Source organism: Entelurus aequoreus, linkage group LG12, assembly GCF_033978785.1.
Source record: "Entelurus aequoreus isolate RoL-2023_Sb linkage group LG12, RoL_Eaeq_v1.1, whole genome shotgun sequence".
NCBI lineage: Eukaryota > Metazoa > Chordata > Actinopteri > Syngnathiformes > Syngnathidae > Entelurus > Entelurus aequoreus.
The window spans coordinates 38763273-38787463 of record NC_084742.1 but is presented as its reverse complement, the minus strand read 5'-3'; the positions used below and the strand labels follow the sequence as shown (position 1 = coordinate 38787463).

General features: G+C 39.6%; 1 protein-coding gene and 1 long non-coding RNA gene across 2 annotated transcripts; both read left to right on the top strand.

The window, feature by feature from the left end:
* Positions 1-1425: 1425 nt before the first annotated feature.
* Positions 1426-2898, top strand: LOC133662186 (uncharacterized). The gene is made up of 3 exons (XR_009828076.1): positions 1426-1645; positions 2621-2687; positions 2854-2898. It is a non-coding gene; the product is annotated as an uncharacterized LOC133662186 (long non-coding RNA).
* Positions 2899-3736: 838 nt separating this feature from the next.
* Positions 3737-13420, top strand: LOC133662185 (cytosolic beta-glucosidase). Its single transcript, XM_062065943.1, has 5 exons — positions 3737-3922; positions 10131-10355; positions 10407-11209; positions 12490-12613; positions 12682-13420. The coding sequence occupies exons 1-5, from the start codon at positions 3868-3870 to the stop codon at positions 12888-12890; spliced, it is 1416 nt and encodes a 471-aa protein (XP_061921927.1). The 5' UTR covers positions 3737-3867; the 3' UTR covers positions 12891-13420.
* The last annotated feature ends 10771 nt before the right edge of the window (positions 13421-24191 follow it).

Here is a 24191-nt window from a genome sequence, read left to right as displayed (position 1 = left end):
AACTCACCTTAACTTCCTCCGTCTCGCTGACCGCATCTGTGATCGGGTGAAGTCCTTCGTCGCACCGTCGATCGCTGGAACGCAGGTGAGCACGGGTGTTGATGAGCAGATGAGGGATGGTTGGCGTAGGTGGATAGCTAATGTTTTTAGCATAGCTCTGTTGAGGTCCAGTTGCTAAGTTAGCTTCAATGGCGTCGTTAGCAACAGCATTGTTAACCTTCGCCAGGCTGGAAAGCATTAACCGTGTAGTTACATGTCCATGGTTTAATAGTATTGTTTATCTTCTATCTATCCTTCCAGTCAGGGATTTATTTATTTTGTTTCCATATGCAGTTAAGCACGATGCTATCACGTTAGCTCCGTAGCTAAAGTGTTTCGTCGATGTATTGTCGTGGAGATAAAAGTCACTGTGAATGTCCATTTCGCGTTCTCGACTCTCATTTTCAAGAGGATATAGTATCCGAGGTGGTTTAAAATACAAATCCGTGATCCACAATAGAAAAAGGAGAGAGTGTGGAATCCAATGAGCCAGTTTGTACCTAAGTTACGGTCAGAGCAAAAAAAGATATGTCTTGCACTGCATTCTAGTCCTTCACTCTAACGTTCCTCATCCACGAATCTTTCATCCTCACTCAAATTAATGGGGTAATCGTCGCTTTCTCAGTCCGAATCGCTCTAGCTGCATTGAAAACAATAGGAAAATGTGAGGAGCCTTTCAACTGACTACGTCACGCTACTTCCGGTAGGGGCAAGGCTTTTTTTTATCAGATACCAAAAGTTGCGATCTTTATCGTCGTTGTTCTCTACTAAATCCTTTCAGAAAAAATATGGCAATATCGCAAAATGATCAAGTATGACACATAGAATGGATCTGCTATCCCCGTTTAAATTTTAAAAAATCATTTCAGTAGGCCTTTATGCTCGTATCTGCTTTTTACAGGAAGATCTAGGGCCCTTGCGTACTCAGAGAGTTGTGCGCTGCTTGCTGCACAACGGCTATCTTGGCTTGGTTGACCACCACTGTTTTTCACTTCCGGGAAGAAATCACTTGACGGAATACAAGCAATTGGTTTATCAAAAATGTATGATACGTATAGCGTTTTTTCCATTTAATACGTTAGCAAATTTGTGAGTATTGTGATACAACCATTGTTTTAATTTTCCTGAGGGAACTCTCCTGAAGGAATCAATAAAGTACTATCTATTGTAGAAATGTCATGCAGATATCGTGAGATATTCTGTTCTCCCCATATCTATTCTACTGTTTAATATGATCTTGATAGAGAAGTATCATAAGCTGTTGTGACAACAAGAGCAGCAGTGTTGCGTAAACCAAAGCATACCTTTGTACCAAAGCCATGTCACCGGTTTTCTCCAATGATATAAAGGTTCATCTATGCGGCTGCACCACCTCTGACGGGAGGGGGCGGGAGGGTTACTTTCCCAGGAGATATCCATTACTCTTTTAGGTGTCCTTGGCCTGAAGCCCACGGTTCATAACACTGCTTCTGGTGGAAACAGGAGAGCAGAACATTAATAGAGCTATTTTGGTACACCCTTTTTACTTTTTACTTATTGTTACATGAGATAGCACCATGTGACATATTGGAAGGAGACAATTGTGTGCTTGACAAATCGGCTATAAGTAAGTGAATGTATTTATTGATCAAGCAGTTCTTCCGATTATACAATTAATATATAAAATACAAAAATAAATAAAAAAAGGATTATTACAGGAATGCACACTTACATGTGTTTTAATTTTTACTACCTTTTAAAAATGTCCACTGGAGGGGCAATAATTGGGGGCATCTGACTCAAAGACTGTATAACCTTTACTTTTGAATTTTGTACGAGGTACAAAAAGCAAAAGGCGGTCAGCAGACTGCAGTGACCTAACAGGACGGTGAAAAGACAACAGTTCTACCAAGTAAGCAGGTGCTTGACTATTGAGTACCCTGTAAGTAATAGATAACATGTTGTATTGTATCCTGAAATGAACAGTGTTCTGAACTAATTGCAGTTGAGTTATAGATGTTTTGTTGCCACAGGTGAAGAGTGAATTTGCAATAGTCAAGATGAAAGGAAAAAAAGAGCATAAATGATCATTTAGTTCGGAATGAATAAGATACTATAGATCTGAGTTTGGAAATGTTTCTGAGGTGGAAAAAGCAGGAGCGGGATATACTTTTGATGTGCTCATCAAAACGTATGGCGTGGTTAAATGTATGTATATATGTAAATATAAATGTGTGTATATGTCTGTAACCAATTGACGGTCACACAGAGGAGAGCTGATTGGGGACGGCGTGGCTAGGTTGGGAGAGTGGCCGTGCCAGCAATCTGAGGGTTCCTGGTTCAATCCCCACCTTCTTACCAACCTCGTCACGTCCGTTGTGTCCTTGAGCAAGACACTTCACCCTTGCTCCAATGGGTCGTGGTTAGGGCCTTGCATGGCAGCTCCCGCCATCAGTGTGTGAATGCGTGTGTGAATGGGTGAATCTGGAAATAGTGTCAAAGCGCTTTGAGTACCTTGAAGGTAGAAAAGCGCTATACAAGCATAACCCATTTAACGCCCACAATGATTAATTATTAATGTTCCTATTCCCACCCATCCCAGCCTAGGAATTACTGATGGTACACTTACCAACTTTAGCCTCGGCACACAGGAGGAGCTAACCCCCAAGGTAACCCTTGACTTTTGGACTATGGACTATTTGTTATTATGATTACCCATACTTACCTTTTTAACTATAAAGCTAACGTTAAAGTAGCAATGATAGTCACACACACACACTAGGTGTGGCGAAAATATTCTCTGCATTTGACCCAGCACCCTTGATCACCCCCTAGGAGATGAGGGGAGCAGTGAGCAGCAGCGGTGGCCGCGCTCGGGATTAATTTTTGGTGATTTAACCCCCAATTCCAACCCTTGATGCTGAGTGCCAGTTAATTAACCAGCTACCACTTTGCTTTACTCTTTGTGGGGGAGGTGATATATAAATAAATAGAACCCGGCCCCTGGCCAATGTTTTTAACCTAATGCGGCCTCCGGGTCAAAAAGTTTGGGGACCCTTGCTCTAGCTGCTTGACCATCGTGTAAATTAGGCCACGAAAAAGAAAAACGGATGTAATGTAATATGCAACCCTCATATACCGCTGCTCCATTGAGAGTGTACAATCAGTGTCTAGGATTCCAGTTTTTATATTGTTCTTTTACATTTTTTTTTTTTTACATACTTTAACATTTATCTTTATATTTACTTTATTTACACCAACAAAATTTCGTTGGTGTACAGTACTGTGTATGCTTGTGCAAGGACAATAACGATTCTTAATTTAACTTAAATTTACTGTGTGTTGAATCTGTTCCTAAAGGCATCACTTGCTTTACTCTACTGTCATCTAGTGGTATACATCTTTACATGCACTTAAACTTTAAAGTTATATTTGCGTTGTATGCTCCTTTCTCAGCTTTTTACATACATGTACATTTAAATACATGTTTTTTTTTGTTCAATAAAAATGTTGCTTTAGCTTTTTTTGATTACACTGATGCTGCCTTTACCGACGCACGTAAAATTTGACAATAACAGCACGGCATTCAACTTGAAAACAAAACCAAATACAGTATAGTGACTGTAAAATAAATATATTGTGTGACAAAATTACAATAATGCTAAGATAATTAAAAAATGACCTTATTCATTGACGTTTTAAGAGTCCCAAGCTTCACTGCAAATCACTTCCGGGTTGGTAGCGTCTCGCTCTGTGTTGTCGCTTTGGCTGCCAGCTTTTTCCACATAGACGATACAATTCTTTTGAGCATAAAATAAGCACTCTTGCGAAACATGAACCGGTTAAAACATGTTTCCATGTGATTTTGCGTGGGGTGCAGCGACTGCAGCGTATCAAATTGAAGGTATGTAGAAAAGCAGGATAAACTATCGAATTAGGCGTCTATCCATCTCTACCGCTTGTACCTCGTCGTTTTCAACATCATATAAGGTAAACTATTCTTAAAGCTATTGATTGCATATGTGCCTATCAGACTTAGTTACTTTATGGTTTATTTGGTGTTGTTTAACATCAGTTGTTAACTTGTTACTAATTTGTGTTAACATGTGGGCAACCTGGTAGTGACGTCACAGCACAAACGGGAAGTAAACCGGACGTCGAAGGGTTATTAATATTTTTGACATAATGTTTTTTTTTATTTTTGTTAGTTTGAGGCAGCTGGCAAGCAGACTTATCAGACTTAGTTACTTAATGGTTTATTTGGCGTTTTTTAACATCAATTGTTAACTTGTTACTAACTTGTGATAACATGTGGGCAACCTGGTAGTGACGTCACAGCACAAACGGGAAGTAAACCGGACGTCGAAGGGTTATTAATATTTTTGACATCATGTTTTTTTGTTTTTGTTAGTTTGAGACAGCTGGCAAGCAGACTTATCAGACTTAGTTACTTTATGGTTTCATTTGACGTTGTTTAAAGGCCTACTGAAATGAATTGTTTTTATTTAAACGGGGATAGCAGATCTATTCTATGTGTCATACTTGATCATTTCGCGATATTGCCATCTTTTTGCTGAAAGGATTTAGTATAGAACAACGACGATAAAGATTGCAACTTTTGGTATCTGATAAAAAAAAGGCTTGCACCTACCGGAAGTAGCGTGACGTAGTCAGTTGAACATATACGCAAAGTTCCCTATTGTTTACAATGATGGCCGCATGAAGTGAGAGAGATTCGGACCGAGAAAGCGACAATTTCCCCATTAATTTGAGCGAGGATGAAAGATTTGTGGATGAGTAAAGTGCAAGTGAAGGACTAGTGGGGAGTTGAAGCTATTCAGATAGGGAAGATGCTGTGAGAGCCGGGGGTGACCTGATATTCAGCTGGGAATGACTACAACAGTAAATAAACACAAGACATATATTAAGGCTGAAACGACGCGTCGACGTAGTCGACGTCATCGGTTACGTAAATACGTCGACGCCGTTTTTGTGCGTCGACGCGTCGCATATTTACGTCACACTACCGTCATGGCGGAGCGCAAAGCAGACTGTGCGAGCGAGGGGGAAAAAATCACGCCAAAAGTGGTCAAAAGTGTGGGAGTATTTCAATACACGGCCTAATAATGTTGTTGTATGCACACTGTGTCGAGCGTAAATGGCCTATCATAGCATAGGCAGCACAACGGCTATGAACGAGCATTTGAAAAGAAAACCATCAACTAGTCAATCGTCCGCGCGAGTATACGTTGTCATCATTACACAAAAACATGAATGTGTCATTTGTATCTGCTAGGGGTGTAACGGTACGTGTTTTGTATTGAACCGTTTCGGTACGGGGCTTTTGGTTCGGTACGGGGGTGTACCGAACGAGTTTCTAAGCTAAAGCTAACTTTAGCTGCTAAAGTCCTAACAAGCTGCTTCGCTCCTTCTGCGGCTGCCTCTGTCTCAGCACGCAGCATTGTCCCACCCACACAACCATCTGATTGGTACACACAAAGCGTTATACAAAGCGTTATCAGCCAATCAGCAGTGCGTATTCAAAACGTTACCAGCCAATCAGCAGTGTGTATTCAGAGCGCATGTAGTCAGCGCTTCAGCGTCGAGCAGATAGGTGTTTAGCAGGTGAGCATCAGGCAGCGGACTCTCCCCAAATGATAATAAACACCTCCCAGTCAACTACTAGTAACATCACTATGAGCTAGGGATGGGCGATACCACACTTTTAGGATTCGATACGATACCGATACTTTATCTTGCCTTTTCATCGATACCGATACCATTAATTTCTTATTGGCAATTTTTGTCAGTCAAAAATATTATTACTATTGTTATTATTTAAGACAAATCACAAGACAAATACAGACCATTTATACCACATTTATTATGGTCAATATATAATAAAAGTAAAATTAAAATAAATAACAAATATGAAAAATAAATTAAATATTATATATAATAATAATTAGATATTAGGGCTTTCCAATTAACTGTCAAATCCGAATCGCAAGAAGCTGCAGTTATTTTTTAAAGTTTGTGATATAATTAGCAATTAATGAAATATGAAATAGGTTAATGTTTTCGAAATGTAAGAAATGATGTTACAGATTAAAACCAAAATCACATTCAATAATATATTTCAAGATTTTCTTGGAAAAAAATAAAACTAATGCAAAGATGAAGAATCTCCAAATGTTATCCCTTTCTTATCTTGTTTTAAATACTCAAGCAATTTTCAACTAACAGTAAATTCCCCTGTGTGGAAATTATTTGAATTTAGGATAATCATTTAAACAAAAATATTCAGTAAACATTACTAAAAAAACAAAAAAACAATGCCTGTTTTAAGTCAACAATTGGACAACACTGGATATGCCTGGCTGTATCGCTGTCGGCTGGCTGTGTGTGTGTTGCACGTTGACGACGCTCATTCGCTGTCTCCTGTCACATGACTGGGCCAGCTCTATACTCTGCCAGGTACAGGGGTGTCCCAGCACATAGTAAGTTAAGTAAGTCATCAAAAACATCTGAAAGTGATGCTTGCACCCCCCACACGCCGTTTTTTGGTTTATATCGATACTTTTTTCAGAAAAGTGATGCCAAATGAGTAGCGTGTGAGTATCGATATATCGATACCACAGGATCGATACGCACATCCCTACTATGAGCCCGTTGACCTTCTAGGAATATAAACTGGAGCTCAGCTCACTCGCAGTCCTGGCTTGAGGTGAAGGCTACCGGTAATTAGCTCTCAGTTCCAGCCACATCGACCCCTTCTGAGCGCTTATTTTCAGCTGCTGGGAATATTGTAAACAAGAAAAGAACCAGAGCATGTAGACATGCTAACCTTTCTTCATTACAACTGTTAGTCACTCACTGGAATGAGTAGAATTGGTTATTGTGTACTGTGTTGGACTGGATGTTTATTTTGCACATTTTAAAAGCAATACTTAATGTTTACAGTGCTCCAGAATATTTAGATTGGCACTTTTTTGTATTGGAAGTTTATCTTTATTTTTGCACATTTTAAAGCAAAATAAGCAATACTTTTACTTTTGAAATGCTTATACTATTGCAGAATATTACGATTTGCACTGGATGTTTACTTTTATATTTGCAGATTAAAAAGCAAATAAGCTACTTTTAATTTTGTTAAATGTTAAAAGTTTTAAATGTTTACATTGTTACAGAATATTTTGTCATGTTGTTGTCAATGTTGACTGAGTGGCCATACTTTTTTTTTTTTGTAAATAAAAGCAATGCCTTTTGAAAAAACTGGCCTACATTTATTTTTTCATCTTCATTTTGAATAAAAAAAATAATCGGTAAAAGGAAAAATAATCTATAGATGAATCGAAAAAATAATCTATAGATTAACCGATTAATCGAAAAAATAATCTATAGATTAATCGATAGAAAAATAATCGTTAGCTGCAGCCTTAACATATATATACTCTATTAGCCACAACACAACCAGGCTTATATTTAATATGCCACAAATTAATCCTGCATAAAAACACCTGCGTGTTTGTTATGCTAGCTCCTAGCTCCTCTGCTAGCTCCTAGCTCCATAGAACACGCCAATACAATTCAAACACCTGATCAACACACACAATCACTCAGCCCAAAAGACCGTTTACCTAACCCAAGGTTCATAAAGCTTATATATTTTTAAAAAGTTACGTACGTGACGCGCACATACGGTCAAGTTATCGAATGTTTAGCAGCCAAGGCTGCATACTCACGGTACCTGATATTCAGCTGGGAATGACTACAACAGTAAATAAACACAATACATATATATACTCTATTAGCCACAACACAACCAGGCTTATATTTAATATGCCACAAATTAATCCTGCATAATAACACCTGCGTGTTTGTTATGCTAGCTCCTAGCTCCTCTGCTAGCTCCTAGCTCCATAGAACACGCCAATACAATTCAAACACCTGATCAACACACACAATCACTCAGCCCAAAAGACCGTTCACCTAACCCAAGGTTCATAAAGCTTATATATTTTTAAAAAGTTACGTACATACGCAAAAAAAAGCCAAAGCTGCATACTCACAGTAGCACGTCTGCGTCTTTGTCATCCAAATCAAAGTAATCCTGGTAAGAGTCTGTGTTGTCCCAGTTCTCTACAGGCGTCTGTGTATCCAAGTCAAATGTCCTCCTGGTTAGAGTCTCTGTTATCCGAGTTCTTCCATCTTGACTGCATCTTTCGGGAATGTAAACAAAGAAGCGCCGGCTGTGTACTGTTGTGGCTGACTACGTTCGAAAAATACGTCCATTTCGCACCGACAACTTTCTTCTTTGCTTGCTCAGCTTCCTTCTTCATAATGCAATGAACATGATTGAAACAGATTCACGAACACAGATGTCCAGAATACTGTGGAATTATGAAATGAAAACAGAGCTTTTTCGTATTGGCTTCAATGTGGAAGGCATACCCGTGTTCGCCTGTTTACGTCACGCGCATACGTCATCCTCAGAGGCGTTTCGAACCGGAAGTTTAGTGGCAAATTTAAAATGTCACTTTATAAGTTAACCCGGCCGTATTGGCATGTGTTATAATGTTAAGATTTCATCATTGATATATAAACTATCAGACTGCGTGGTCGGTAGTAGTGGGTTTCAGTAGGCCTTTAACATCAGTTGTTAACTTGTTACTAATGTAGCCAAGTATTCTGGGTTCGCATATTCTGTGTACTGATACAATCCATCCATCCATTTTCTACCGCTTATTCCCTTTGGGGTCGCGGGGGGCGCTGGAGCCTATCTCAGCTACAATCGGGCGGAGGGCAGGGTACACCCTGGACAAGTCGCCACCTCATCGCAGGGCCAACACAGATAGACAGACAATATAATAATAAAATAATAAATGGGAGTCATAAGAGCAGGTCCTGTCTCCACCACTTCTTTAATGTTATCTTCCACACACCTTCAACAACAACACACACCCTACGTCACAGCCCTACGGCAACTCTGGAGGGATAAAACTCGTCCTCCTTACCTAACACACTCTGGTAATTTGGAACATCCTGAACAGTTTGTTACACTAACTTGCGCTAACATTTGGGCAACCTGGTAGTGACGTCACAGCACAAACGGGAAGTAAACCGGACGTCGAAGGGTTATTAATATTTTTTACATAAATGTTTTTTTTTGTTAGTTTGAGGCGGTCCGAAAGCAGACTTATCAGACTTAGTTACTTTATGGTTTATTTGGCGTTTTTTAACATCACTTGTTAACTTGTTACTAACTTGCGCTAACATGTGGGCAACCTGGTAGTGACGTCACAGCACAAACGGGAAGTAAACCGGACGTTGAAGGGTTATTACCGTATTTTTCGGAGTATAAGTCGCTCCGGAGTATAAGTCGCACCGGCCGAAAATGCATAATAAAGAAGGAAAAAAACATATAAGTCGCACTGGAGTATAAGTCGCATTTTTTGGGGAAATTTATTTGATAAAACCCAACACCAAGAATAGACATTTGAAAGGCAATTTAAAATAAATAAAGAATAGTGAACAACAGGCTGAATAAGTGTACGTTATATGACGCATAAATAACCAACTGAGAACGTGCCTGGTATGTTAACGTAACATATTATGGTGAGAGTCATTCAAATAACTATAACATATAGAACATGCTATACGTTTACCAAACAATCGGTCACTCCTAATCGATAAATCCAATTAAATCTTATACGTCTAGTCTCTTACGTGAATGAGCTAAATAATATTATTTGATATTTTACGGTAATGTGTTAATAATTTCACACATAAGTCGCTCCTGAGTGTAAGTCGCACCCCCGGCCAAACTATGAAAAAAACTGCGACTTATAGTCCGAAAAATACGGTAATCTTTTAGACGTATATGTTTTTTTGTTTTTGTTCGTTCGAGGCGGCTGGCACGCAGACTTATCAGACTTAGTTACTTTATGGTTTATTTGGCGTTGTTTAACATCAGTTGTTAACTTGTTACTAACTTGCGCTAGCATGTGGGCAACCTGGTAGTGACGTCACAGCACAAACGGGAAATAAACCGGACGTTGAAGGGTTATTAATCTTTTAGACATATGTTTTTTTGTTTTTGTTCGTTCGAGGCGGCTGGCAAGCGGACGGCAAGGGTCCAAGCATCTGGGACACTTTCTGCCATGAGGGGGGACGAGTGTGTGGGGAGCAAACGGGCGATGTATCCTGCAACAGCTATGAATTGTGGGAAAAAGATCTGGCGTGCATCAGGCAGCTTGGACTGACCCACTATCGTCTGTCTCTGTCCTGGGCACGCCTCCTTCCTGATGGGACCACGGGGCATGTCAACCAAAAAGGTATGAAGTATAACACATAGTTAAACCATTTGCTGAATAAATTGCTTTCAGGTGTGCAGTACTACAACAAGGTCATTGATGACTTGTTGTCAAGTCACGTGCTCCCTTTGGTGACGCTGTACCACTTCGACCTGCCTCAAGCCCTCCAGCACCGAGGTGGATGGAAAGCGCCCGTCGTGGCCGCCATCTTTGACAGCTATGCCCGCTTTTGCTTCCAAACGTTCGGCGACCGCGTCAAACTTTGGCTCACTATCAACGAGCCGCGCGTATGCGCCAAGCTGGGCCACGAGGACGGCGTCCACGCTCCGGGGATAAAAGAACCGGGAACAGCGGCATACCTGGTGGGCCACAACATGCTGCGAGCCCACGCCCTGGCTTGGCACAGCTACGACTCCCTCTACAGGCCAACGCAAGGCGGAATGGTGTCACTTGCGATCAATAGCGACTGGCTCGAGCCGCTACGCCCCGACTGCGCTGATGACGTCGCCGCTTCCCATCGCTGCCTTGCGTTCACTCTTGGATGGTTTGCCTGGCCGCTGTTTGTCACAGGGGATTATCCTGAAACGATGAGATCTGCCATTGACGCTCAAAGCTGTAAAGCGGGATATAACGGCGAGTCAAGACTTCCTACTTTCTCCGAACATGAACCTCCTGTCTTTGGCACTGCGGACTTCTTTGCCCTGAACTACTATACATCCCGAAAGGTCAAAGCTGAGAGGAAATGCGAGAAAGGGATGTCCATGAAGAGCGACCGGGATGCGGAAGAAGTCTTGGATCCGGATTGGACTATTTGTGGAGTGTCATGGCTGGCTGTGGTGCCCTGTGGCTTACGGAAGCTCCTGAAGTACATTAAGGTAATGAAAGATTGAATACACTAAGGGCCTAAATTACTAAAGGTTTGCGTGTGCTAAAACGTGCAAACTTGATGGCCAACGCAAAGCTGATCTACTGAACGTGTGCAAAAGGGATTGCGTCTGTTTAGTGAGCAGAATAAAGTTAAAGTCCCAAGGATAGTCACACACACACACACACACACACGCACACACACACCCACTAGGTTTGCATTTGACCCATACCCATGTTCACCCCCTGGGAGGTGAGGGGAGCAGTGAGCAGCAGTAGTTGCCACGCTCAGGAATCATTTTGGTGATTTAACCCCCAATTCCAACCCTTGATGCTGAGTGCCAAGCAGGTAGACAATGGGTCCCATTTTTATAGTCTTTGGTATGACTCGGCCGGGGTTTGAACTCACGACCTTCCAGTCTCAGGGCGGACACTCTCACCACTGAGCAGAATAAGGCGTGCAATCCATTTTGCGTCTCTATCTTCAGTTGTATGCAAGACATATGCTGATCATCAAAACGGCCACAACAGAGTACAGATGTAACAACATCAAATTTTCACGATACGATACAATTTTGATATTGATCTCACGGTACAATATTTATCGCGATATTGTGGAAAGGCTGGCGGTATTGTTAAACAGCTCACGATATTGTGTTTTTGATATTAGCGAAAAAATACTAAAAAAAATTCTGCTTTTGCCAGTCACCAGTCAATATATTGTTACATTTACGGATCATGACAACACAAAACGCTGATCACTTTGTGCTTTTTAAAGTGCAAATTGTTGTCAGAAACATCAGAACCCTTCGTCCTACTTGTACGTTTGGACAGCCAGAAATAAAATAATCTCTTCAGCAACATCCTTTTATAATTTCATAGCTCCTTGATCACTTGAGGAGCTGATTAAAACTAAGTCAATTGATGCATTTTAGTGGTCTCAATATAGATGCACCGCACGACTGCTTTTAAAATGCCCAGAAAAGTGGTACAGGTCAACTGCTTGTTTGGAAACATAGCAAAATGCCACATGTAGGAGCATGATAACATGAACGTGCAGCAAATGAGCGTGTCTCTGTGGTGATGCTTCATATAGTACACGCAAAATTTTCATTTGAATAATGCGGTCCGCACCATTTGTCAATTGCACACGCATTTTCAGGACATCATACGCAACACGCCCACTAATGGTACACACTATTTTATAGATTGCACATGCTGTTTAGCGCGAGGTATTTAGATCTTAGTAAATCAGGCCTTAAGATGGCTATTTTTGTTTTTGACCCTACAGGACACTTTCAATAACCCAACGGTCTACATCACTGAAAACGGCTTCTCTCAAGTGGGACCAGTGGTAATGGAAGATGCTCAGCGTGCTGACTTTTACAAGGACACAATCCAGGAAGTGGAAAAAGGTACATCATAGTTTAATACATCATCCTTGTTTTATATTGACCTACTAAGGTTGATGTGATCAATCTAGCAATCAGAGAAGATGGCGTCGACGTCCGCGGATACTTTGCATGGTCGCTCCTGGACAACTTTGAATGGGCGGACGGATTCAACAACCGCTTCGGATTGTTCCATGTGGACTTTTCGGATGCGGGTAGGAAGCGGATGATATACCGCTCAGGCTTGGAGTATGCAAAGCTGATCTCAAAATACAAAGCTGTGCACTCTAAATCAATTTAAGGAACAAATCACTTTTTAAATAAATCAGTCAATTCAAAATATTCTGTGGCAATATTTAAATTATTTTAACATTGATAACAATTAGAGATGTCCGATAATATCGGCCTGCCGATATTATCGGCCGATAAATGCTTTAAAATGTAATATCGGTAATTATCGGTATTGATTTTTTTATTATCGGGTTTTTTATTTTGTATTTTTTTATTAGATCAACATAAAAAACACAAGATACACTTACAATTAGTGCACCAACCCACAAAACCTCCCTTCCCCATTTACACTCATTCACACAAAAGGGTTGTTTCTTTCTGTTATTAATATTCTGGTTCCTACATTATATATCAATATATATCAATACAGTCCGTAAGCACACATGATTGTGTGTGCTGCTCGTCCACTGATAGTACTAACCTTTAACAGTTAATTTTACTAATTTTCATTCATTACTAGTTTCTATGTAACTGTTTTTATATTGTTTTACTTTCTTTTTTATTCAAGAAAATGTTTTTAATTTATTTATCTTATTTAATTTTAATATTTTTTTTAAAAAAGGACCATATCCTTACCAGACCTGGTTGTCCAAATTAGGCATAATAATGTGTTGTTAATTCCACGACTGTATATATCGGTATCGGTTGATATCGGTATCGGTAATTAAGAGCTGGACAATATCGGAATATCGGATATCGGCAAAAAAGCCATTATCGGACATCCCTAATAATAATATTTAAATTTCGTAAAATATTTTATAAGTTTTTTCACAATGTATTGAAACCTTGATTACAGGTTAACAGTTGATCATTTATAAATATAACGTAATTCAACAATTTTCTACCGTAATTTATTACAATGATTGTAGATATGAAACAATTGATTATTTTGATTAGACAAAAAAGCATACATTTGTATTTAGTTGCTTCAATTAACCAATTAACAAATTATAATGTTGATTATAATGGCAATGACGGGCTGCACTCGACATGCAGGCCACTAATAAAGATCATCTTTAATTTGGTAGTTTGACCACCCTCTGCAAAATATTCCATGGTTTACACTGCCATTCTGTGGCCACACCTGCAACTGCACCTTTAAACAACACTATTGCAAAAGCTGCTTTTTTATTATTCACTTTAATAAAACACATGTCGTCTGTTTACCAACAAACCACCGGCACTACATAGCATCAGAATACTTAATATTCACTCTCCGACTTGCGGCAAAAATATCGTTTATATTCCTCACGGCAAGACTTTGTTTGCATTCATAAGCACATTTGGAAGTGCGTACTCCCCCATTTTTTTCTTTTTTTTTCTTGGAAGGAGTGAATAATGCCCCTGTGGCTGCTCTCCATCTACGTCAAAGCCAGCGAGATTCTCCTTTGTCTTATGATGAATGGCAACGCTATTGTGGCGCCGTGAATAATCCAACTTCTTTGTCGCCACATTTTCATGTCTGAGGCCCTTTTAGTAAACACGGAAACCACCTGAAGTACGACGCCTGGAAAAAGCTTCCGAAATAATTGAAATAATTAATTCCTGCAAGTACCGTATTTCCTTGAATTGGCGCAGGGAATATAGTATTCGCACGTCTAGAATTACTGCCGGGTCAAACTCGTTTCTCAAAATAATTAACGCATGCTTGGCCTTATCGCCGGTTTATTATTGAAGCCGGATCAAATTAGTTTTGCAAAATATTAATTTTATTATCGCATGTTTATAATTTTCACCGGGTCAAACTCGTTTCGCAAAATATTTAGCATATGGCTAGAACTTCCACCGGGTCAAATTCGTTACGTCACGAGTGACGCATCTGTCCTCATTTTCAAAATGGAGGAAGCTGCTTTCAGTAGTTTACAATCGCACAAAGGAAAAAAGATAAAGAGCTATTCAGTAGGATTTAAGGTCCAAGCTATTGAATACCGGTACAGTATGCTAAAGAGAACAGTAAGCAGCTATGTTTTATTAATATACCGTAGCTGCGTGTGTGAAATACTGTATGAGTCATTAAATGACTCCCGGCTCCTGGTGGTAGAGGGCGCTGCCGCGCTAGTGATCCTTCTTGCGACTTCCGGTACTGCAGAAGAAGTGAACACACGCAGCAAGAGATTTTTTTTCTTCCTTCTAACATGGAGGATCACATACCGGTATCTAAAATAAAACAGTTTTCTAAACTGGACTTTCAATGGAAGCAGGAGGTAATAATTAAAGGAATATCTCCATCGCGACAGAGACTTTTAAAACGGAAAAAAGAAAATAATGAAGACTTCTATAAACAAGCTATCGATGCTTTTGGTCAGAAGGAGCTGCAAATGGACTCCATTTATAGGTACAGGTAAGACCATAATAACGTTTTTTTTTTAATTAAATGTGCTTTTCATGATGGTATGCTTACATCACACTCAAAGCGCACGTCTAAATTTTATGGATTCCTTTTGGTAAACGCCGGAGTGAGAAGAGGTTTTAAAATAATTACCGCATGCACGGCCATCCCGCCGGTTTCCGGTAAACGCAGGAGTGACAGGAGGTTTTAAATTAATTAACGCCCCTGCGGCTATTCAAGGAAATATGGTACACATCATCACGGCGAGGGAAAGGGAAACCATTTCCAAAGCAATAAAGTGGCAGATACATCACGTTGCTTTTGAGGGTGAATTAGTACATTTAATAGTAACATTCAATCACCCCCCAAGGAACATTCTTGTATCAAATATTCAGGATCCATCCAGTACTTTGGAAAATGTGCTCAATAATTCACAAGCGATTAGGGAATGAAAAATTCCCATTTTTTTTCCAAATAATAATTACCTTTTTCTATTTACTGATTACCCTTGTTTGCATATTCCCAGGAGAATGGCTATCATTAGATTGTTGCCAGATGAAGAGACGACACAGATACCCCCCATACTCCCACCACTCTTTCCCTCTTAGTCGCATTGCCATTGACTAGGAGAAGCGAGCGGGTGGGAGAAAACAAAACTTCCCACCGACCTACTTTGCCAGACGTTTGGCTCGGAATTCACACCCGCGCCAAAGAAGATTGAATATTTGGGCGCCGATTCCAACACATCCCAACCATCCAAAAACAGCAGTTTGGATGTAATTATGTGCACCTGCATAATCTGAACAGACCCATTGCGCAATGCTAATCTCACCCTGATAATGCTAACATTGTATAGACCTGAGTGTAAAATGACGTTCAGTATAACACAATCCCAGTTTTTACAAGACCTGTTTTGGGTTAAAAAAAACAACAACAAATAAACCGGTAATGTACAAGACAAGCCAACACTTCCTTTCAAAACCTATTTTATAGAAAATGATTTTTAAGACAAAAAAACTTATTTTCAATATAAATATCAGTAAAGTAACTGCTATGAATATAAGATCCATTTCATCTGTTTTTTATTTTTATTGAGGAAACAATACTTTAAAATTTGGGTGAAAACAGTAATATAATGAATAGGCCTATTATCAAGTAGGTGCTAATCACTAATATATATATATATATATATATATATATATATATATATATATATATATATATATATATATATATATATATATACCTGTGTATATATATATATATATATATATATATATATATATATATATATATATATATATATATATATATATATATATATATATATATATATATACAAACACTCAGCATCAAGGGTTGGAATTGGGGGTTGAATCACCAAAAGTGATTCCCGGGCGCGGCCACCGCTGCTGCTCACTGCTCCCCTCACCTCCCAGGGGGTGATCAAGGGTGATGGGTCAAATGCAGAGAATAATTTCGCCACACCTAGTGTGTGTGACTATCAGTGGTACTTTAACTTTAACTTTAATGTAATGGTGGTTCTTTGGTCAAAATGTTGCATAGATTATGTTTTACAGATCATCTTCAAGCCGCTTTCTGACAGTCGCTTCCGGATGCGCCGTTTTGTGGGCGGTCTTATTCACGTGGCTCACCTTCGGTAGCGTCTTCTCCCCGTCATCTTTGTTGTAGCGGTGTAGCGTGCAAGGACGGGAGTGGAAGAAGTGTCAAAAGATGGAGCTAACTGTTTTAATGACATTCAGACTTTACTTAAATCAATAACGGAGCAGCATCTCTTCATCCGGAAACAACAACACAGGAAATGTGTCCTGTGAAAACCGTCCGACTGGAAGTCTAATAACTAAAGTTCCTTGGGTGAATAATGTACACTCACTATACCGGTATGTTTTAGCACTTTCATGGCAAGTTTACTGACAGATATAAGTAAGAAATTTACACTACTTAATATTAGAAATGGCAACAGCGCAGAATGAATGTCCCATAACAAGAAGATAGAGAAAAAGAAGAAGCTGATCGACTACGGGTCGACACGGACTACAAAGGCGGACGTGTACAATTTTTCAGGATTTATGAAGATTCCAAATACAGATCAGCAGGTACCAGAAGGTAAGAAAAGTTGATTTTGCATAATATTGCAAAACAAAGCGCCAGATATATCTTACCTTATACACACACCATAATAATACTTGTATGTTTAATGCGCCAACAATCCTTTAAGCGGTGCGGCTTCTTATCTTACCGAAGTCGTACTAAAACATTTTGATAGATTTTTGAGCGCCGTGTGTAATGTTTGTATTTTCAATGGAACATTTAAAATGTTGGTGGTGTTTACTTGAGTCATATTGCCATCATAGTGCAGTCCACACATATCTCTTATGTTTGACTGCCATCTACTGTTCACACTTATCATTACACCATGGATGAAATAAAATTGCTTCAAAGTCGGTAAGCAAAACCAGAATTATTCCGTACATTAGGCACACCGGGTTATAAGGCGCACTGTCGAGTTTTGAGGAAAAAAAAGGATTTTAAGTGCGCCTTAAAGCCCGGTACTTTAATATTTGGGTGAAGACAGTAATATAATGAATAGGCCTATTATCAAGTATGTGCTAATCACTCATATATATATATATATATATATATATATATATATATATATATATATATATAATTACACACTGACGAGCAGTAACTAGCTACATGTAGCTAAGCTACGTAGCTTAACTACATTTTCCTGTAGCTTAGCTCATACTTGCCAACCCTCCCGTTTTTAGCGGGAGAATCCCCCGGTATTCAGCCGGAGCTGGAGGCCACGCCCCCTCCAGCTCAATGCGGACCTGAGTGGGGACAGCCGTTCTCACGTCCGCTTTCCCAGCAGCTTGCCTGCCCAATGACGTCATAACATCTACGGCTTTTAGAGAGTAGAGTGCACAACAAGGAGAGAGAGTTCTTGGTTTCTTATGTGGGTTTATTGTTAGGCAGTTTCATTAACGTCCTCCCAGCGCGGTAACAACACACAACAACGGCAGTCACGTTTAGTCTACCGTAAAGCAGTTCGTCTGCCGTAAACAGCAATGTTGTGACACTCTTAAACAGGACAATACTGCCACCTACTGGATAGCCTGCAGAACACTGAAATTCAAGTGTCTTTTATTTATATGTATAATAAAATAAAATAAAAAAATATATAGCTAGAATTCACTGAAAGTCAAGTATTTCATATATATATATTATATATATATGTATATTATATATATATATATATATATATATATATATATATATATATATATATATATATATATGAAATACTTGATTTGGTGAATTTTAGCTGTACATATACTCCTCTTAGCCACGCCCCAACCACGCCCCCCGATATTGGAGGTCTCAAGGTTGGCAAGTATGGCTTAGCTACTTTTAGACCCATGAAGCTAGGTAGCTTACATCCAAGTGACAAAGAGAGAAAATAGACTGCGGATCCAGGCCAAAAAAAATTACAGAGAAAATACAATGATCTGGATGAACGAGAACATCCATACATACGGAGAAAACCCATGATGATGTTGGTTGGTGTTCATATGATGAGTCTCAATTGGCTAAGGTTAGGGCGAAACATTATGGACTGGCCAATCAGAGGCAAGATAAGGTGGGTCATCAAAACCAGGAAGCAAAATCATAACAGACACGCACTCATGTCACATGACGACGAGGGAGTCAGAGACAGAGGGGCGCTTCAAGCTGACGACTCAAAAAAAACAAAAAACATACTTGCGGATTCTCTACCGCATATTAGATTTTACCTTTAATGATGAAGATGACGTGTAGGAAACCCACAATAATGCATGTTCTTGGCCATATTTAGACAAATGTATGCATTTACAGAAAAAAATGCCCAAAACCTTAGTTTTTAGTCGTTTACTCTCTAAACCAAAGTCATAACTGCTCTCTTCATCTAAGGCATCCAACACAAATTTAGGAACACACATTAAGGTGCGTTGAGTTCATGAAAGGTTTTACCGTACATAACCATTGTATCTGTATATATCTGTATATAGTATATATCTATCATGAATCAATTTAAGTGGACCCCGACTTAAACACGTTGAAAAACTTATTCGGGTGTTACCATTTAGTGGTCAATTGTACGGAATATGTACTTCACTGTGCAACCTACTAATAAAAGTCTCAATCAATCAATCAATACCAACTGTTCCCAAACAACACACAAGTCATTGTTTTTTACTGTAGGCAGAGAAGACAAATAACATTATAGGGGTGGGCCAAAGAAAAGGCAAACTAAATAAACACATACAGTTGGGTCAGGGGCCGTACTTATCAAGCTTCTTAGAATTACTCCTAAGAAGTCTGCTAAGACTTGACTTAAGAGTAAATAAATTCTTCGCTGAAAGCTGCACTTAAAAGTTAGTTATCAAGCGTCTTACTCACACTTTCAGCGAAGTGTAGGACTGAATCTTAAGTGTCACACTCAGAGCTGAATTACGACATTACTATGCCGTAAACGGAATTTTAGGTGACGTCATTTCTGTGTCCATAGAAATGACCAATCACGGAAGGGAATCCGTTGTCTAAGAATAAATAAATATCTTGGAAATATTTAAGTGGACAATGGGAGTGTATATTTTGACAATAAACTACAAAATAATACAAAACAAACTAGTCCCCGCCGGCACTCACGCTACCGCTCCCTCTCTTCTATCGCCCACACACTCACTGACGTCACTCACCTCACGGCCACACACATACGCTACTGTCATAACATTTTCTTTCCAATTCATTAATTAGGCAACTAATTTGAAACTGGTGTGGGTGGCTCTATATATACTAGCCCACTGCAGACACATGCAGAAATCAACAAGGAATCAAAAAGTATTAAATCTGTGAGAAAAATAATATCCGCTCTGTCTAAACGATACCGTTTGATCAGCTGCTCGTCATCAAAAAAAACCAAAACATTTTTCCGTTCCCTGAACGTTCGCGCACGTCTCTCTCGCCTCAGTGCCATCCCCTGCTGGCAACTCCTAACCACTTAAGACACCTCTGAAGGTCTCTTAAATATCGTGGAGAGTAGGAGTGATTCTTAGACTTAAGAACGTTGATAAAAAGCTTTTATTCTTAAGTTTGAGAGTAGGACTAAATTTCGCAAATTCTCAGGACTTAAGTGTAAAATGGCACTCTAAGAAGCTTGATAAGTACGGCCCCAGGGCTGTAACTAGGATTTGACAAAAATTGGTGGTCCAAGAGGAACTTTTCAAGGCTGAAATCATGAGTATCCCAGCACCATATAAATTACATTACCTTGTGCAACACAATGAATTTCCAGAATAACAAAAGCTTTAATAGAACTATAACATCGAACATCTTTGATAATCATCATGATTTTGTAACAATCCACTTCTTTATTAATATCCTGAAGTTCAGCATATTAAAACATTTTAACATCATTAAAACATACATTTTAAAAACATACCAAATGTTCAACCACAACCAGGGTTCCAACCCAAGATCTGCTGCTTTGCACTTCAAGCCCTAAAAAGCGTCCTCCACGGTGCCACCGGACGTGATGGAAGACATTTTGACTTCATATTTTAATCAGTAACAGAGCATGACGTGGCCAAGAATACGTTTGGGGTAAAATATTATACAAAGCGCGTTGACATTCAATAATTTACATTTGAATGCCCTTCTTAATGCAAAACGGCCCCCCCCCCCCCCACTGAGGCCCCACACAGAGCGTGTGTTCTGCATTTAGGGCGGGGCTTTACATACCGACAGCGTTTCACATGCAACATTAGTTACAGCAGTGTGATTTAATGTTAACGTTATGTTGGCAGCACAGTCTGGATCAGATGATGTTTACAGTAAAAGTGGACCTCTTTGTGTAACGTCGTTGGAGTTGTAGCGGGCTGTGCATGACCAAAGATTGTATATTGAGAGAAGATGATCTACCGCATATCATCATCCTTTTGTCACCTAAAAACATACACACACAGACACACACACATATATATATATACAGTATATATATATATATATATATATATATATATATATATATATATATATATATATATATATATACAAACCCCGTTTCCATATGCGTTGGGAAATTGTGTTGGATGTAAATATAAACGGAATACAATGATTTGCAAATCCCTTTCAACCCATATTCAATTGAATGCACTACAAAGACAAGATATTTGATGTTCAAACTCATAAACTTTTTTTTTTTTTGCAAATAATTTCATGGCTGCAACATGTGCCAAAGTAGTTGGGAAAGGGCATGTTCACCACTGTGTTACATGGCCTTTCCTTTTAACAACACTCAGTAAACGTTTGGGAACTGAGGAGACACATTTTTTAAGCTTCTCAGGTGGAATTCTTTCCCATTCTTGCTTGATGTACAGCTTAAGTTGTTCAACAGTCCGGGGGTCTCTGTTGTGGTATTTTAGGCTTCATAATGCGCCACACATTTTCAATGGGAGACAGGTCTGGACTACAGGCAGGCCAGTCTAGTACCCGCACTCTTTTACTATGAAGCCACGTTGATGTAACACGTGGCTTGGCATTGTCTTGCTGAAATAAGCAGGGGCGTCCATGGTAACGTTGCTTGGATGGCAACATATGTTGCTCCAAAACCTGTATGTACCTTTTAGCATTAATGGCACCTTCACAGATGTGTAAGTTACCCATGTCTTGGGCACTAATACACCCCCATACCATCACAGATGCTGGCTTTTCAACTTTGCGCCTATATCAATCCTGATGGTTCTTTTCCTCTTTGGTCCGGAGGACACGACGTCTACAGTTTCCAAAAACAATTTAAAATGTGGACTGGTCAGACCACAGAACACTTTTCCACTTTGTATCAGTCCATCTTAGATGAGCTCAGGCCCAGCGAAGCCGACAGCGTTTCTGGGTGTTGTTGATAAACGGTTTTCGCCTTGCATAGGAGAGTTTTAACTTGCACTTACAGATGTAGCGACCAACTGTAGTTACTGACAGTGGGTTTCTGAAGTGTTCCTGAGCCAAAGTGGTGATATCCTTTACACACTGATGTCGCTTGTTGATGCAGTACAGCCTGAGGGATCGAAGGTCACAAGCTTAGCTGCTTACATGCAGTGATTTCTCCAGATTCTCTGAACCCTTTGATGATATTACGGACCGTAGATGGTGAAATCCCTAAATTCCTTGCAATAGCTGGTTGAGAAAGGTTTTTCTTAAACTGTTCAACAATTTGCTCACGCATTTGTTGACAAAGTGGTGACCCTCGCCCCATCCTTGTTTGTGAATGACTGAGCATTTCATGGAATCTGCTTTTATACCCAATCATGGCACCCACCTGTTCCCAATTTGCCTGTTCACCTGTGGGATGTTCCAAATAAGTGTTTGATGAGCATTCCTCAACTTTATCAGTATTTATTGCCACCTTTCCCAACTTCTTTGTCACGTGTTGCTGGCATCAAATTCTAAAGTTAATGATTATTTGCAAAAAAAAAAAGTTTATCAATTTGAGCATCAAATATGTTGTCTTTGTAGCATATTCAACTGAATATGGGTTGAGAATGATTTGAAAATCATTGTATTCCGTTTATATTTACATCTAACACAATTTCCCAACTCATATGGAAACGGGGTTTGTACATATACAGTACACATTACATTAGTAAAACAACTGGTACAAATATAAAACAAGACAAGCCATCAGTTTCAGTGTTTCAGGCTTTTTTATTGGGATCAATATGCTAATAATAATTATATTACGGTATCAAAACAATGGTAGCCTATATATTGTTATCAGGAGCATTGCATGCAATTCTTACAACACAAAACCTCATAAAAAGCCCCCAAAGCAATAATAATTTAGTATACATTTAATATTGTAATAATTTGGCATCAGTGTGATGTCATCATTATTAAAAGGGCCTTTTTATTTTAGCTTGGGTGAGCCGAGAAAAAAAAGGCGATCCAAATTGTTTCTTTTTAAGTCATTCCCCGTTTGGGAATGCAGATGAGCCCTGCTAACGATGGAGGGGGAGGTTTGTAGACCTGCGTGAAAAATTGAAAGCTTCTGGAATATTCAAGGTAGAACTGGAATTGGTATTCAAGGTGGAAGAGAGACACCTGTGTGTGTGTGCACGTGTGTGTGTGTGTGATGGCAAATGAGCCGAGTCTCATGGGAACAATGGCAGCAAGGAAAGTGTGAGGAAAGCCAGTGCCAGGAAAAGAGACAGTTTATAGGACCTTGTTGTTTGTATTTATCGAGGCAGAATCAGAAAACGGATGACATGTCACGTCCCCCCATCAGGGGCGCCAAAAAGGGGGGGTAAAGGAGACGGATTCTAGGGGCCCATGATGGAGGGGGGCCCAGAGAGGCCCCTAATGATGATGAAATTATAATACAGGGGGCCCTGTAAAGATTCTTTTCATGGGGCCCAAAATCCCTAGCGGCGCCCCTGCCCACCATGAAACACCTCAGAAAACCATCTTATCTTTTTTGATAATGGCTGATATTTATTACGAGTTGCATACAATCACCCACTGTAGGGGACCACCCAGGGCATCGCCTATGTTGCTTTAGCGCTAACATTGGTGCTAACTCAGTGCTAACTCAGTGCAAGCTCACTAAAAAGATCAAAATATGATTATCTCTCATTATTTAAAATGCATTTTTTTGTTTGATTGCTGGAATTAGCACAAAAGCTAAATTGCATCCATTGTCTTAAGGCAGGTAGAAAAACACTCACCAGACTGAACCCAACGCTCTGGTTTGTCGAAAAATTGGACGTTGCTGGCAGTCTTCAAAGTACCCCAAAGCTTACACAAATGATTGGAGGATGCAGGCAGAACTGTGGACACTCTTGTGATTTAGATAACATCGGACTGTCTGCCCCGCAGGATGAATTTGAGGACCAGTCATAGACAATTTAGAGTGAAAAGCTA